At 36.8% G+C, this 16,718-nt stretch overlaps 1 protein-coding gene across 1 annotated transcript; it reads right to left on the bottom strand.

The window, feature by feature from the left end:
* Window positions 1–1,328: 1,328 nt before the first annotated feature.
* On the bottom strand, window positions 1,329–16,541 carry CHRNA5 (cholinergic receptor nicotinic alpha 5 subunit; the record flags this gene model as incomplete). The annotated part of the gene is made up of 6 exons (XM_082005236.1): window positions 1,329–1,490; window positions 3,565–4,396; window positions 5,382–5,491; window positions 6,928–6,972; window positions 7,837–7,988; window positions 16,424–16,541. 6 exons carry the CDS (start codon window positions 16,539–16,541, stop codon window positions 1,329–1,331), a joined length of 1,419 nt encoding a protein of 472 aa, XP_081861362.1.
* Between the last annotated feature and the right edge of the window lie 177 nt (window positions 16,542–16,718).

The following is a 16,718-nucleotide window of genomic DNA, read 5'->3' as shown; positions in this document are numbered from 1 at the left end:
AACATGTTATTATTAATGTAGTAATTTAAGCAAATAAAAACTTCCCAGAACTTGCTCTAGCTTGGCACACCACTGTATTAGACCTGCAGGATGCAACTGTATTATGAAGTACACTGACAAAACTTCGGTGTAGGAAAGCCCTCTTCTATTTCAAAGTCTCTTCCAGAAATAAAGCTTTTAAGAAAGGTGGCATTGGAATGAAGGTAAAGAATTTAAAATCAGTATTTAAAGAATATATTTTAATGGAATGATCAAAAAGTTGGAAGTTAGTTTTCAACACTCTCAGAAAAAACAAAGTATGGAAAGCCCTAAGTCCTCGCTGCTTAGAGTTACATATGGTTCTGTAAGTGAGAGAACCTATTAGAAGTAGCTTTCTAAGTTCGATTTAACAAATGTGTGAAAACTTAATCACCAGCATAATAATTTTCCTTGAGAAAGACATTCCCCAAATTCCTTCTACCTGTGCTTAAAAACTTAATTCTGAGAAACACACAAAGGCAGGAAATCATTAACATGCTTGCAACTGATATACTGTATCAAATTCTTCATCAAGAATGAAGAAATCTGAATATTCCAGTCTATTAGAATACTTGCGCAACTTGGGAATTAATTTAATTGCCATGGCCTTCCTTTCCATAGCTGATACAGAGATACCAATGTACATGTATCCTCTAGGCATTCTAAGACTTACAGTATTAAATGTTCGTGTTAGTATGATAGAATTAACAAGGTTTTAAATTTAGCAGCAAATTCCACTGAAAATTTATAAAGGCAAAACATATCTAAGTCGCTATTTTTATTTATATATTGAATATACAGGAAGTTTAACTGGCATTTTTATTTACTCTGTAGAAACTTCATACTTTTACAACACATTCGAGAGAGCTGATAAAAATTCTCTTTTGCATACTAAATTGAAATAAGCAACCCTACTGTGTAAATATCTGCAAATATTTAATACTCAATATAACAATCTATATAGTAATTTAATAACTGGACTACAGTGACCATCATTAAAAAAATGTAAATATGTAAATCCTTCTATTTTGCAGTAGGTGTCAGTGTATGCTTTTCTGACATATCATACATGCAAGTCCTTGAGAAGGTCCTTTTAATTCTGACTGATTTAGAAGTAACTTAGTAGACTGGCAAAAAGCAAACTGACTTCTATGTGTCCTAGGGACGCCATGCTTTAATATGAACATAATTTACTTGTTTGGGATATTTTTTACTCTATCAGAAATATGCCTACAAAGAACGTGCATGGAAATAGAACTACTGCAAAACTCTTTAGAACCATATTAGCAGGAGACAGATCCAGAGATATTTTATGCATTTGTACTGCCTATATGTGTAGGTACTATTATACTTGCCCATTTATGAATAACAGGAATAAATAACACAAGCGATCCAATTATTGAAACCAGAAGAAAAGTCCATAAGAACATTCGGTCAAGCACCTGAGCAATAAATTTCCAGTCTTCAACAACCTGAAAAGCAAAGAGCGTAAGAGTTGGTCAGTATGTGTGAGAACAGGTAAAAATACAGTACCAAATCCTGCAATTCTTAATCACTTCACAGTACACTTTTTTCCACATCAGGTCCACTTGGTAACCCCCTTTGATAACTTTTTATAATTACACTATGAGCTAGAACAGGAACAAACTTCCCTCTATGAAGATTGGTAAGCTATATAGACCGATACTAGATTTTAATGCAGAAACTGACCCTGATGAGCACTGAACATCCTCAACTACAGAGAGATTAAATCGGCTGGCAATTTTCTAACATACTGCAGGACTTAGATTTATACCACAGCCTCATCATAAAGTGGAATTCCTGGGCAGGAGCTAGAAGCAAAAGTTGTAAAATAAATAAACAAACAAACACACACACCCCAAACAAAACACAAACAAACAAACCATGCCACAAAACAAATAAAAAACCACCCAAACTAAAATAAATTAAAAAAACAGTAGACAGCAGCTGTTGTGTTACACACAAGATCTGAAAGCTGTGAAATTACTGCTGCACAGAATTGTACACTAGGGAGAATAGTCACAGTACTTTCCAGACTATTTTCCTATTTGATAGGATTTTTCATAACTATACACAGTTTTGCAAGTATAGCAGTTATAATTGTGTGAGCAAATTAAAATCCTGCCGAACAACTGCCTTTGATTTGAACTAGAGCTCTACACATTTCCCAAGCCTACGGCTTCCTAAAGGCTACAGCAGCACTCGTCGTGTAGTTTTTATTAACAACTTTGGCAATTAAAGCTTGCATTCTCTGGAGCCCAAATAATAAAACACCAGTGAATCCCCAGCCAGCTGCAGATTAATTTCTGAGGTTTAGAGTCACAACAACATTACACCTGAAAAACAAAATACTTATCACCTCTCTTGTCACTCACAGTGACATATAGTAAGTTCAGTAAGAGAAAGAAAACCAACCCTTAATTTACATGAAATTATGTATTTAGTAGCAAACCATTCTATTTGTGTTGTTTATACAATGCAGAAGTATTAGATGCTGTTCTAACAGTACAATAGATACATTTACTCAAAATCTAGGCTGGATCCCTTGTGATAATGTCAGAATTGAGTCCTGAGAAGGTGCATTAGAGGAGTTAGCTTACTCCCGTGCTAGCACATGAGAACACACTCTCAGCACCCAGCAACTTTTGAAGACAGTCACTTCTGTGTAAATTGAAAGAATCTCAGGTCTGGCCATCAGAAACAGATAGCAGTATCATAAGACCACATAACAAACTTCTGTATTTCTACACTAGCCTAAAAATAGCATTTATGTCTCTGATGTTCCAATGGTGCTAGTTTAAAGAAAGAAAATAGATTCTTTACTACCAAATGGTGTAAATATCCATTAAGGATAGTTCAGAGTGCAAATGTACAGACTGAAAAAAAGCCTTTGACAACTTTTTATATAGTTTAGAGACAAATAATAATAAGGCTAGAAGACAACACTCAAGAAGTCATCTAGTCCATGCTTGATGTCAGCACAAAGTAACCAACATATGGCTGTAGCTTGTATTTAAACTAATACAAGTTAGGGCATTAAAAATCGTTTTTATTTGGAATGGAAAGCTGCAAAATAAGACCTAGCAGTATTTATGCTGAAAATGTAAGACAACTGCATTTTTCAGATGGCCTTCTGGTACAACATTAAAATGAAAGATACCTGCTTCTCCCATCATGAAAATAACGTCCAGCAGCACTGTAGGGAACAGTTACGGTACATGCTCTTGTAACAGACAAGGATCTCTGAAAATGTGTAATTAACAACATGAACTTACTTCTAGAAGAAAGCAAAAGACTTTAAAGAACCCAAGGACTGTATTGTATCAGCCCAATATCTATAAGAATTCTCAATATTGTACCATACTGGTACTTTTTTCCAGTGGAAATAATTACACAGCTTCCAGAGAAGTACAGAAACTGGGAATCGCATAGCACATATGGAATACGCAACTGCACAGTAAACCGTTACTTGGTTTTCTAATTTCCAGTTTTACAAAATGAGTGTAATGTGACTAATACACTCACCTCGCGAACTTCATTCTCCTTCATAACATGTCTTGTAATATAACGGATAGAATCTAGAGCTGCTTCCAAGATGTTCCTAGATGATTCTGATCCATTCGTATTTCCTGTTTCCTCCTTCTGAGCAAAGTATCTATCTACATGACTTCTCATGCAAAGCAGCTTGGGAAGTTTGTGAAGAAATATCTTGCGAACCCAAGGTGCCATAGCATTGTGTGTGGACGAAGAGCGATGATGAATATTGATTGCAAAGACAGTTATCACAATGGACAATGTCACAAATATCATAGTAAACACCAAGTACTCTCCTATAAGTGGGATAACTTTAGAAGAAGATGGAATAATCTCTTCAATAACAAGAAGAAAAACAGTCAAAGATACCAATACTGAAGTGCAAAGTGAAATTTTTTCACCTTCATTTGAGGGAAGATAGAAGACAAGGACAGTTAGAAATGAAAGCACAATACAAGGAATAATGAGAAACAACGTATAAAAAAGTGGCAAACGTCTAATTATAAATGAATATGTAACAAAAGGATACCAGCAGCATCCATCAGTCCTATTTCCTTTGCTCCCTGTTGCAGTCACTATTTCCCATTCTCCATTATCAAAAAAGTCTCTCTTGTCTACATCATAATCTTCAAGAATTATATCAACCTGTGAGCCATCATAAGTCCAGGAACCAAACTTCATAGAGCAATTTTGAAGGTCAAAGGGGAAGAAAGTTACATCAATAGTACAAGAACTTTTGTAGTTTGCTGGTGGAGTCCAAGCAATGGTGCCATCATATTTTACCACAGTTTTTGTAGATGTTCCCTCAAAACGTCCATCTGCACTGAAAGAAAAGAGATACATGCAAGCAGTTACAATGGGGAGGAGGGGGGTGTGTTAAAATAAGAAAATATGCTTTGTTCCTGTCATTTCAGCTGTTTATCCCTTCTCCCCCATCATAGCCAAAATTTTGTATTATGTTCATAGTCAACTTTTTTTTTTTTTTTAATTTGAATCTCATGCAGGTAAACAGCTTTGGAAGAGTGAAGAATATTTGCAATATTCAAATTCAATTTTAAATTTTCATTAAAAGTTCTGTGCAAATTTCTGTGGTGCCAATGACTTATGCAAGAGACTGTAAAAATCCTGACCTTTAACAGCATGACCAAACTCTTGTGTTTCTATTGGTAATACAGCATACATACTTTTCAGTTTGGCCAAATCATAATTACTGAAGAAAAAAGTCCCAGAGCAGGTAAAATAATACTTGTGTGCCACATCAAAACTTGAATTTACAATCACTGCAACAGCCTTTTTTCCTGACTCAACATGTCAGGAAATGTAAAAGCATTGTAAATGCACCTGAGTTGAGCAGAAAGATTAATTCAGAAGTTATTGCTTCTGAGATCTGCTATTCTCAAAAAATCACCAAACGCCAAAAAAACTTACAGCTGAGTGTACTTCATTTTAAATCCACACTGAGTATGACGTACAACAGCATGAATTTGTTGCTTCCTTCCTATCACTCTATACTATTAGTCTGTATGCAACACTGTGCAAGACATTGTTTTCTAATTAAAAAAAGAGTTTACAGAAACAAGTGGAAATAAAATTTTCAAAGAAACTAGAAATTCCATACGGAAGCAAAGCAAAACATTTAAGCATTTAACATGGCAACAAAACCCATTTGCATTCAGAGGCAAATTGTTCCACACATTCTTAGCTCTACTAAATGTACGTGCATAATCTATCTAATGAGGCTCCTAGAAGCAGCCTGGACAGTAAATTAGAAAGTAAACGTATCTTATATGAAAAGATTAAAATCTTACTTATCATACAACACGATATCTGGAATCCAAATAGAATCTGATGGAACACGAATAGATGTTATTCCAGCATAGTCTTCAGGATTCCATCTTAATTTTACATCTATCCATTCCTGTGGATATGTGAGATGTAAAAATTATTATTATTGTGAAGTTGAGTTAAGCAGGGCAAGACTGGATGAAAACAGATAAAAAGACAATTAAAAAAATTTTAAAAATCAAACTGGCTTCTAAATTTGCCTATAACAGTGAATTTGCTGAACAGACATCTATTTACCTCATCCAATATTTGTTTTCTGTTATAAGAGCCACTCAACAGTATTTCTGTACAGAACTTAAGATATTAAAATCCTTTTTCAGAGCATGTATACATACATAAGAGCTATTATAATGTATAGAGAGTTCAATTTGAAAAAAACTTGTTCTGAATAAATATCAATGACTTTGGAAGCTGATCAGAAGCAATTTAAGCATTTTCATCACATTAAAAAAAAAAAAAAAATCAAACTGAACTCTCACAAGATAGTAATTTCTATTTCTACCAGCAAAACTAAAAATAGAACCACTAAAAGCATAGTAATACTTTGGTAATTTTGTATTCAAACTAAAAGCTCAAAGGAAGAATAGCAAGTTCCTAAGAATTCACCATCACATAGAATTTTAAATGCATATTCAGGTCAGTTCTTATTTTATTTGAACTGGTTCAACTGCAACAAATTCTGCAGAAACTATTAAGAGGGCAGAAAGTGCTACCATAAACATATTGCCATCTCATACTTGCTGAGTAGTCTCAAAGTTTCCCTGAAAAGAAAAATTTTGCCTGAAATTACAGTTACTGGAGAAGAAGGGAATAGGAAGCAACAGGAAAAAAAAAAAACAAAACAAACCACAAATTAAGTAGCCCAAACAAAAATAATTTAGTAAGCTAGTAAGTATAATCAGTCTGCAAATGCTCTTCAAAGTTAAATCAAGAATGATTTGTGAGCAGCATTTCCCAAGTTAATAGTGGCCACTAAGTTTAGCATCGGATGCTGATTATTATAAAGCTTGAAGCTTTTTCCTGCCCATAAACAAAACTTCTTAAGAGGAGAAAGTAGCTCTTTATAGCAAGCATATACAACTTTGAAATGGAAATTCTTCAGTGACGATTATCCGATAATCTCAAATACCCCACAAGACAAAGATCTTAAAACTATTATACAGAAGACTACACAAAGCCCTACTTTTCTTAATGTAGTTTTTGAAAGTAAACTTACGTACTGAAGCAGTAACTTTTGTGGTTAGATACATGCACCTTGGTATATTAAATGGCCATGCAATACCATATCAGAGTTCTTTTAACTAGGTAAATTTTTTAATTTTTTTTAAAGGTTTATAACAATTAATCCTTTAAAGCATTTCCAGGGACAATCTTAAGGATACTATGTAAAATACAAATTCATGCAACCACTAAGTTTTTTTGAATATACAATTAATTAGAGAAGTTTCTTCCAACTTTTGACTTGCAGTTACGAAGCTTCAGAATTTTTCATCAATATTTTACACATACCTGTTTCAACCAGACATTTGTTGTCATCAATTGATTTTTCTCATCCTATAAAAATAAAGCATTTTTAATGAAAAAAAAATCTGCACAGTACATTCATAGCTGCTTTAGTTCACAGAGGAATGTAATTTAAAATATAAAACACACTTCTAATATTTCAGTCACTGATAAGTATGTTTATATGAGAACTTTTTAAACATATAGTTACGACCTTTGATTATTTAACTGTTAAAAGTGACATTTTTCCTCTTCTGTATTTCTTTCCTCCTTTTCTTTTGTTTATTTGACTGTATTTTATGCAGTCTTACTGTTTTTCTATGGAAACACAAAGGAATAGCCAACATGTGGAAGAAAAACTCCTCTCATAGCTATAAACAATGAATTCAATTTGAAAAGAATATTGTGAAGAGAGTAAATATCAGGGGAAAAAATCTGGTTGATCTCTTTTACATCACAGGTAATGCCAAGAAGTAATCTTTTTTACTATGGAAGTGACATATTTGAAGGCTTAGAGGTTTTTTTGCTGCTTAAAGGGGGAAAAAAGAAAAGTATTTGCAAGTGTTTCTGAATTTTACAGAAATGAGATTGGTAAAGTTTAAACATAGGTGGTTCTCACATTTAATAAGTAAATTAAAACACAATTCCCTAGGCTTAAGAATTTCACTCTGTTTTTTTTGCTGAAAACTCCACTAAACATAAGAGCCTTTCATCTTCTCAACCTCTTTGCAATCACTTCTTCATGCCCCCATCTACAATGCATTTTTTATTACGCTGATAATTTAGAGGTTTAAGCTAAAAAACCTGTTATCTATTGTTTAAGCTAAAATATGCACAGTTATTTCATATGACATCATGTTCCAGAATTTTAAGAACTAGGTTAAAAAAATAAACAAACTTATTTACTACACATACCACATCTACTAGCTGAGAGATTGCAAGACCAAACTTTATTTTTATTGTGTCATTCAAGCGTTCCACTGGACGAACCCATCTTTGATAGTCTTCAAATAAATGTTTAAACAAACGGTCTTCACTTTTAGCAATAAAAGAAGGTTCAGATATACCTGTTAAAAAAAAAGTAATTTATTTACATCGATTCAAATAAACAGTGTACATATGCATTCCTGTGTCCAAAGAGCTACTGCTATATTTATGCAGAGTTAAATTTCTCATCTTACCCCCTTTTCTCAGGAAGCATGGCTAAGGTCTTAGAAGAAGAATTTTATAAAATTACCTGTTTTTATTAGCATCTCCATGCCACTATCACATATTTAAAATCTATGACTCAAGAACGTTAAGATAATTCTAGTAATAATAAAGGCAAAATACACTTATATAATTTACCTGGTGCCATGCAATTGTGGAAATCCTCTAAAACTGAAAGCTTATCTGTGAGGGACTGAAGTTCTATCATTCTAAAACAAGGTGGTACTTTTTAAAAACCTACATCCACGCTGTACAGGTCTTCAGTATACCGCATAACTTGCACTCCAGTTTGAAACAGTGGTCCTTTCATGTTTTACACATTATTTCTTCTAATATTTGGTCACATCTATGACATATAATCTTTGCAGTACTTGTAGAGCAGTTTTTCCCCACACCATCTTGTATCATAAACACATGTACTGATCCATTTACCAGTCTATCCTCTACCTATTCTATGTTATATTGACTGGAAGGTACTTTTCAAGTTAAATAATAGTATGCATTCAGTTACTCCTTTTCCATAGTTCTCAAGGAGTCATTTCAATGCCTGGAGACTGATTGATGACTGGAACAGCCAAAAAAAAGTCTTTGTATAGTTTACGAAGAAGCGGAAACTAAATGTCTTCTTTTGTCTCCTGAGAGAACAGAATACATGGCAGAGCTTTGGGAAAGAAAAACACTGTAGATGCAGAAACTGCAGGCAGAGAGCAGCCTGGACTTCAAAAGAGATATGTAAGTTGTCCTCAAGTACCTCATGAAGCAACTGCTGTCCTTTATCTGTAGGAATCCACCAAAAAAAATTTTTTTTTAACAGTGTGGTCTCAATGAAGTACATCAGTAGAAACCCTGCTACTCAAAAAAAGGCAAAGTTTAAGGTTTTTCCATTATGAGAACCCATGCAAAAAAATTAAATACACTAAATAACGTGAGAAAGACAAACTTGGGGAAGATACGGAGAGAGGGGAAGAAAAAAGGCAAGATGTAGCTAAGTAACCCAAGTAAGAACAGCTTTCAAAGGTAGTATGAAAGACCTGCAAAAGGCCACTGGCTCAAGAAGCAGAACAAGCTACACACATGACCTTGAAGGGAATGGCTCCAAAATTCCCAGACAGAAGCAACCACCCGAACACATGAACATATGCTCTAGACAAAGATTTTTACTACTCTCTGATGAGATTTCAACTGACTGAAACTACTGCTGCAAAAAGACCCAATGATTGTTATAGTCAGTTCAAGGGACAGAGTAAACCCAAGAAAGATGCTCACAACCATCTCTTTTTAATGCAGATTTAAAAGTATTATACCATTACATAAATGTACGGCATGACCTCTCTGGAAATGATGTGCTCACTAACAGCATCTGTCTAAAAAAAGATATCTCAGAAACAGAAAAGCACCAGAGAATGGCATAAACAGATTAAAACCAGAGACGGTCATCCATACAAGGAGAGATTCAAAAGATTAACATTATTTTGTTTGGAGAGGACGTGAAGTTAGTGAACATAACAGAAGTAGGTAAAGTAGCAAATGATATATGCAGAAAAAACACTGATAGTATTTAACCTTTCTCGTAAAAGAAGGTAAAGGAAACAAAAGCATCAATTAAAAGCAGTATAAACAATTTCTATTTGAAGTTCCTTACCACAACCACTCAGTGAATCAGAGATTATTAGACACTGAAGAGGACTAAAATTTTACAATTGCCTGGGATTACTAAATTGCCACTTCTGTCAGATAGCATCATACTTGCATACTAGGGTATCAGTTCTCATTTCAACACAACTTGCAAAATCTACCTCAGGATCTGGTCAATGGTTTGATGGCTTGCATTTGTTGCAGAGAGTTGGCTAACACCATTTAAGCCATTAATTTAGACAGACATAAACTAGTTCTATGTGACTGCAACCACTGCAGCCTAGACAACTAAGACAGGCAACAGAAGTTTTTAAGTTCCCTCCCATTCATCAAAGTGACAGCAATGGCCTTCTGCTTTGCTGCAAAAAGCTGGATTTACAGATCCTTCAGACAAAACATCTGAAGCACTGCAGAGCCCAACCACAAAAGAATTCCCTGCCTTCTGCACTGCAGGTTTGGGGCAGTCCAGTAGAGCTATTATTATGAATACTAACTGGATTTTCTCTGAAACTTTACAGTAGCAGCAAAAGCAGAATGTACCTTAAGGAGCTGGATCAGCAAAGTGGGAGCAGCAGGACTCCTTTTCCCTCTAAAACTTACCATCTCCTAACATGCTGCAGAACAGTTCTTGTTGCAGGCCAAATCAGCATTTGGGTTTTAAGACAGATCACCCTTCTGCTTCCAAACACAAATCCACCTCTTTACAGAGTACTTCATTCATTCCCAAACACTCAGCAACCTGTTGTTCTTCGTGATGTATTATTTGTACATGGTCTACAATTTAATGTCTTTCCATTTCAAGATCGTTGACACGTGGGTTGTGTAATAGCAAAGAACTGATGGGCAACTTGCGTTGTACCACTGAGCACACCTCAGGTGGATACAGGAAAACACACGGCACATTAAGGATTGCTGCCGGAAGGGATCCAGCAACAGAATGTTACACACACACGTTACCTTCACAGCTATTGAGTTAAAATATATTTATTTTAATTGATACCTTAGGGTCAGTGTATCCTCGTTAGCCAAGGAATTTTTCTTATGTGTAACTATACATAGATTTGCTAAGTCCTGCTTTTCACAGACATCCAAAAGAACGCTTCCTGAAGACACAACTTAATTTTTCTATTTCTATATCCCTGTTTCCTGAATCATGAATGGTTTTGTGTATATTTCAGGCTAACGTTTCATAAATACTTGATTTTTGTATTGGCATTAATTACATTTCCCTTTTACAGTTACAACTCTCAACTGAATTTTTTGTACAATTTGAGAATGACTATGCAACTGGGTATTCTCTCTCCATTAATTGACCTTGAAGCAATGCAGAGGCAAAGTTGCACTTTCACCATTTCTGTGTTCCTGTAAGATGACCTCCTGTACAGCAATACAGCATCTTCAGGGTACATGCTGTTTTCAGATTAACCTTCTCTTAAAATACAGTATCTACTCTGCTATGCCAAATAGGTACATGTTCCTTTACCACCTTTATATACTTACAGAATTTTTTTCAAACATTTTACACTCAGACCTACAGTGTACTCACCAATTTATTAAGGTGACCACATTTATTAACAATATAGCTCAACTAATTTTTTTCTTTTCTATCACAGAAATACCCGCACTTTTTCATATTTCTAGTTTACTCTGTTTATTAATAAGCTTGGTGCATACTGGTCTATAAAAGGCAGCTTATACCATGGGGAGGCTGGAGATGGTAACAACATATTAAAAATCGGCAACAATAAAATAAATAACCACCCCTACCTTTCCGTATGTTATTTAATAGGACTACACAGCTCACTTGTTACACAGACTGCATGTGTTAAATTTCTCTTTTCCATGTGCCTATATGCTTTTAGGCTTACAATAAAGGGTGCAATTCTTAGTAACTTACTGGTGTTAGCACCAAAAAGAAAAAAAATGTGAAGATCTGGTAGCAAGCAGAAAAAAAGGTACAGAAGAGAGGAAAAGAAATAAAATACAGTTAGTGCCTTAAGGCAGCAGAGAGGCTATGCTGGCTAGAGAAAAGCAGAAAGATTTTAAAACCTAGGACTAGCAAGATTAGCAAACAAACAACCCAGAGTACAAGTCTCATACTAAATCAGGCGGTAAAAGATCACGGAAGCACTCATCCCGCTACTAGCTCACTGTACTAAAAAATCTTGGAAGATCTGTAGCCTTTGAAGGCAGTTCTAAGCATGTCTGTATTTGTGTGGCTTTATTTTTGTTGAGGTCAGATAGCTCCTGCAGTCTAAATCAAAGGTAGGCTCTCCATACTCTTCAGTGATAAATCCCAATGACAATATTTATTTTTATAATTTACACCTGAAGCTCTTTTCCGCACACTCCCTCTCAGTGTGATTCCATGTTCATCAAAAAAACCCCAACCCTGAATCACATGAGAAAATGCTGGATGGCCAAAATTTGAATTCTGAAAAAAAAGAGACTAATGTTTATGTACAAAGCAGACTAATGATTTCCTTTTTTTTAAACTTTGAAGTAGTTGGAGCACACTTTTGACAGAATGTTAAGTAGAAATTTTAACTAAACACTTCACCTCAGACACAATTGTATTTAAAAATTCAGTCCCAAGCATTTAACAAACTTTGGAAGAGCCATTTAGAAAAGAAAAGTAAGGATTACATGGGTCTCAGATTCATGAGTAGCACAACAAACCATGTGCATGTCTATTCATTTTGTTAACACCCTCAAGTCAAAATTTCACTAGTGCTCCTAATGGCAGACTTTTTAAATGCTTCAGATAAATTACAAAAATGTTATTCTTTTGTAAAATCTGTCTTTTTAAATTGTTTCTTACTGTACCATTATAGGATTACATTTCTTAGCATTTTAACATGATTTAGCAGCAGTATTCTTTTTGTAAGAATTACCAGTGAAACATGTAGCGTTACAGCCACATCTCATATCTTTTCATAAAGTTTTGCTCGTTTTTAAATGAGAGAACATCACAGCCCATGTTTCTCTAATGAATAAACTTTCTTTGAACACTGTATTCTTCTGCACTTCCTTAGATAAAGTGTCTAAGAATCACATTGGGATTGCACATATAACACTGGTCCTTATACTTTAAATAGTGTAGTAGTGTAGTTCAAAGCATTTTCTAATTGATATAATTGAATGTTAATGATTTCAGGTTTTCTTTGGATCACTACTTGGTGCATTTTCAAATGAGGTCCATGGAAGAAAGGAAAGGGTGGAAAAATAAAATTACATATTGTGGACATGAAACTAAAAGGGATTTTGAACTGCAGTGTTACTTAGCACCTACCAATATGAACAGAGGTACAAGAGCTGCACATAGAAAGCAGGGAAGAGGTTTGTTACATTCAACTCAAATTTAAGAGGTAAAAATTTCTGGCTTGGTAATTGGGAAGTAGAATTAAACTATCCCCTAATAGCTTAGTATCAAGGGATAATTACGGTCCATATGAATGAACACATTTACGAGTTTGATTAATAACAGCTTAATATACTGCCATGTAGTTTGTAGCTAATCAAGAAATAGATATGATCAACTACAGACTGACGGTCAATCATTAGATTAAGAGCTAACTAGAGCACAAACCATTCCTTTCTGAATACCTGTGCTATGGATTCTATCGTAAATACACACAACATGCCAAAGAGCTTCCTGAACTCTATAGTGAAGCTGTTATCAGCAGTAGTCTCCTGCTTAACAGCCACCTACAGCGCTACCGCTACAGGTCTGAGACACGGCACAGCATTTTCTTGCGAGTTCATTGACACTAATATTCTCCAGTCAGTTTTCAACAAACAGAAGAACTGTGATCCTTCTCCCTGCCCGACAGCTAGGGCACATGAAAAGGCTGCCTCATGTCAGGGTGCCTCAGGGTAAAAATTCTGGTCACTCCGAAGCCAGTGGGACTTCTTCTGTAGCAGATCCAGGATTTTGCCATCTCTCTTTATACCGCGTTTAACCACTGCATCATTTTCACTGATGCTGACTTGTCAGTAAGGACTGAAGATGGGCTGTGAAGACAGCACTGAGGAATGCTGAATGGAAGTAGCAAAAAGTGTATATACAAGTGTGGATAGCACAAGGACTAAAAGGAAGAACAAGTATGTAGAATCTTAAAAGTAGAACCATTTATTCATACAGGTTTAGAGGGTATGCATCATGGAAGTAAACACAAATCCACAATTTATGTAAATAAATAAAACGCAGGCCTCGGGCTTCTCACAAGTTGCCCGTGCAGCCCTGGGTGCTACAGAAGTTGTGCACTGGCGTTATCTTCTGCCACACAGCTCGATTCCAGCCTCGGATACACTGGATTGGATACAATCTTATGGCTTGCAGAAATCAGAAACTGTTTAGAAATCACATACTCTGCTTAAAAAACAGACACAGAGCAGATTTCAGAACATATACTATCATACAAAAATCAGGTTTTACCATTCTGAAAAGTGGGAAACTACACAAGTACTTCCTTCCACAATTCCTTCTATAGATCAATACAGACATTTCTGCACAAATCAATGGTCACATTTTTCTTCCTAAGAATCTCTAAAGAAAGCACAAAATATTTTAAGAGAAAAATCACAAGAAATCCATACAAGCAGGAAGGTTTGCAGCTTCCTGTTGGGTAGGGAGAAGGATCTGATCTGTTACACCGAGAGGAAAATGTGTGGGTGTATGAACTCCCAGGGAAACACGATCACAGGTCCGCAGCATGGCACAGCAGTGCTATAGGCGGTTGTTAATCTCGATTTAATTTGTGCATTTAAGTCGCACCTGTTAGTTTAAGATTCAGAGCCAGGAACAAAACTTATAATTTGATTGTATTTTAAATCAGCACGTATTTTATCTTGTCAAATCAGAGTTTTGCACTCTTAAAAGTATCATGAAAACAAAGTCACATCCATAACTCACTTCTACTCATTAAAATGATTCCTGTACCACATGCAAAGCAATATCTCTAAAATATTTTTAACTGTATGTACATGTTACTGTGTTTTAGGTTATTATTTCTATTTGCCCTATATTTTAATAACAAGGAGCTATAATGTTTTTCATGCTCTTAATAGCAAATTTAATTTTATTTTACAGGAAACAAATTTTGCAAAGAAAATTTTATCCTCACTATATATGATCGGTTCCCAATGAAGTCAAAACTGTTGGCTTGTGCCAAAAGGCAAAATTTGGCTTAACCTGACTGCAAGTAGTTCCATACAGTCATATATACCATATAATGTAACATAATAATTTCACATAATAGCATCTTCTGCCATGATGAAAAATGCTACTTTTCCAAATACTGAGACCAAAAATAATCTTTTAAATCACACTTAGCAATAACAGACTGAGATTTTGTATGTTCAGTTAAAACTGAGACATCAGTACAACTTTCCTTAAACCATACTTACAACCATCTTTTCAATTTTGAGCTAATATTTAAAAAGTCATTTTTATTGCTCATTAATTTCCTTTCTGCTTGTAAATACTGCAGTTATGACTTCGAGACGTTCTGCAAAACTCTTAGCAATGTACCCATAAAAAAGCAATGTTTTGAAACAACTATTTCTAAATCTTTGAAGGAGCATTGATTTTGCTCTTTAATCTTTGTGTAACTTTATAAGCACTTTAGCTTCACATGCTATTTTACATCCTCCAACTCTGAAAGTTACATCTTGATTGAATTATGAGACTGACTCTTTTGAAGTCAAAGAAATAACGCAAGACCAAACTAAAAAGAATTTTGTTATAAATTCTTAAGAGGGACATTCTTATGTGCAGCCAGATCCATATGCAATACTGCAATTATTAACATATATTCAGTAAATTTACCTCTATATCAGCTACAAAGAGCATGCACCACAAATCTTAAATTGTACCTCGTCTGAATAAGTGAACGGAGCAAAACCGGAGAGCTATGACACTTCAACTTTTCAAAGCGTTGTATATTCATTTAAAAAGCCTAACAGTTGCGCGGTAGTCAAGACTGACAGGCACCTGCAAAGCCGTAGTTTGGCAAAGGCATTTTTCCCCTCTCCTATGAAAGGGGCATCTCTGGTGCGCCGGTTTGACAGCGGTCTCTGTAAGTCACGTTCGTGGGTTTTTGGGTTTTTTAAAAAAAATCTAGAAGTCCTGCAACGCCTACCTCCGCACTCCTCCGCGGCCGGCAGAATCCCACTTCACCTTGAAGTCAGTCTTATTTTAGCTTCGTCTTGGCAAAAGTTGATGCCGTGGAAAACGAAGCGTGCTGCGTGGCCGCCTGAGCCTCAGCAGCATTTCCCCCCACACGCAAAAGCCCGCCTAATTTTTCCACATGAAACGCGCGCTCCTCCCGCCCGCGCTCCCGCCACTCCCAGCTGCCCGCCGGAGGACCGAGCAGCCAGGGGAGGCAGCGGCGGCCCGGCAGACCCTGGGCTCCGGTAACAGCCCCCTCCTACCCCCGGCGGCGAGCTAGCCCCTCACAACGGCGGGTCTACATGAAAGCCGGGCTTCGAGAGGGCTTGTAACTCCCAGCTGACCGTGCCCTCCCCTCCGACACCCTCCCAGCTTCCCTCTGAAGCGCCTGCCTGCTCTCTCTCCCTGGCGGCCCCGGCAGGGCGCCCCGCCGGCCCTCACCCACACGGGCCCTCACCCACACGGGCCCTCCCTGAGGCGCCTTACCCGCGTAAGGGGCGCGGGCGGCAGCAGCGGCTTCAGTCTGGCCGAGAAAGGGTGCGAAGAAGCAGGTGAGGAGGAGCAGGGGGCGGCCGCAGCGCAGCCAGGCTGCGAGCTCGGCCATGGCTGGGGCACAGCCCCCGGCTGCCTCACAGCCCCGCGGCGAGGTCGGGGCGCAGCGACGGGGCGCCGCTGCTAACGGGCGGTGCTGGCCACGCCCCGCCGGGAAGCCATGAGGGGGCGCGAGGGGCGGGAGAGGAGCGCGCGCGGCGGGAGCCGTTAGAGCGCTTGGCGCGGGGCG

This window comes from Phaethon aethereus (genome assembly GCF_964289735.1).
Source record: "Phaethon aethereus genome assembly, chromosome: 12".
Lineage (NCBI taxonomy): Eukaryota > Metazoa > Chordata > Aves > Phaethontiformes > Phaethontidae > Phaethon > Phaethon aethereus.
The sequence above is the reverse complement of the archived record's forward strand: the minus strand, read 5'-3'. Positions and strand labels throughout refer to the sequence as shown.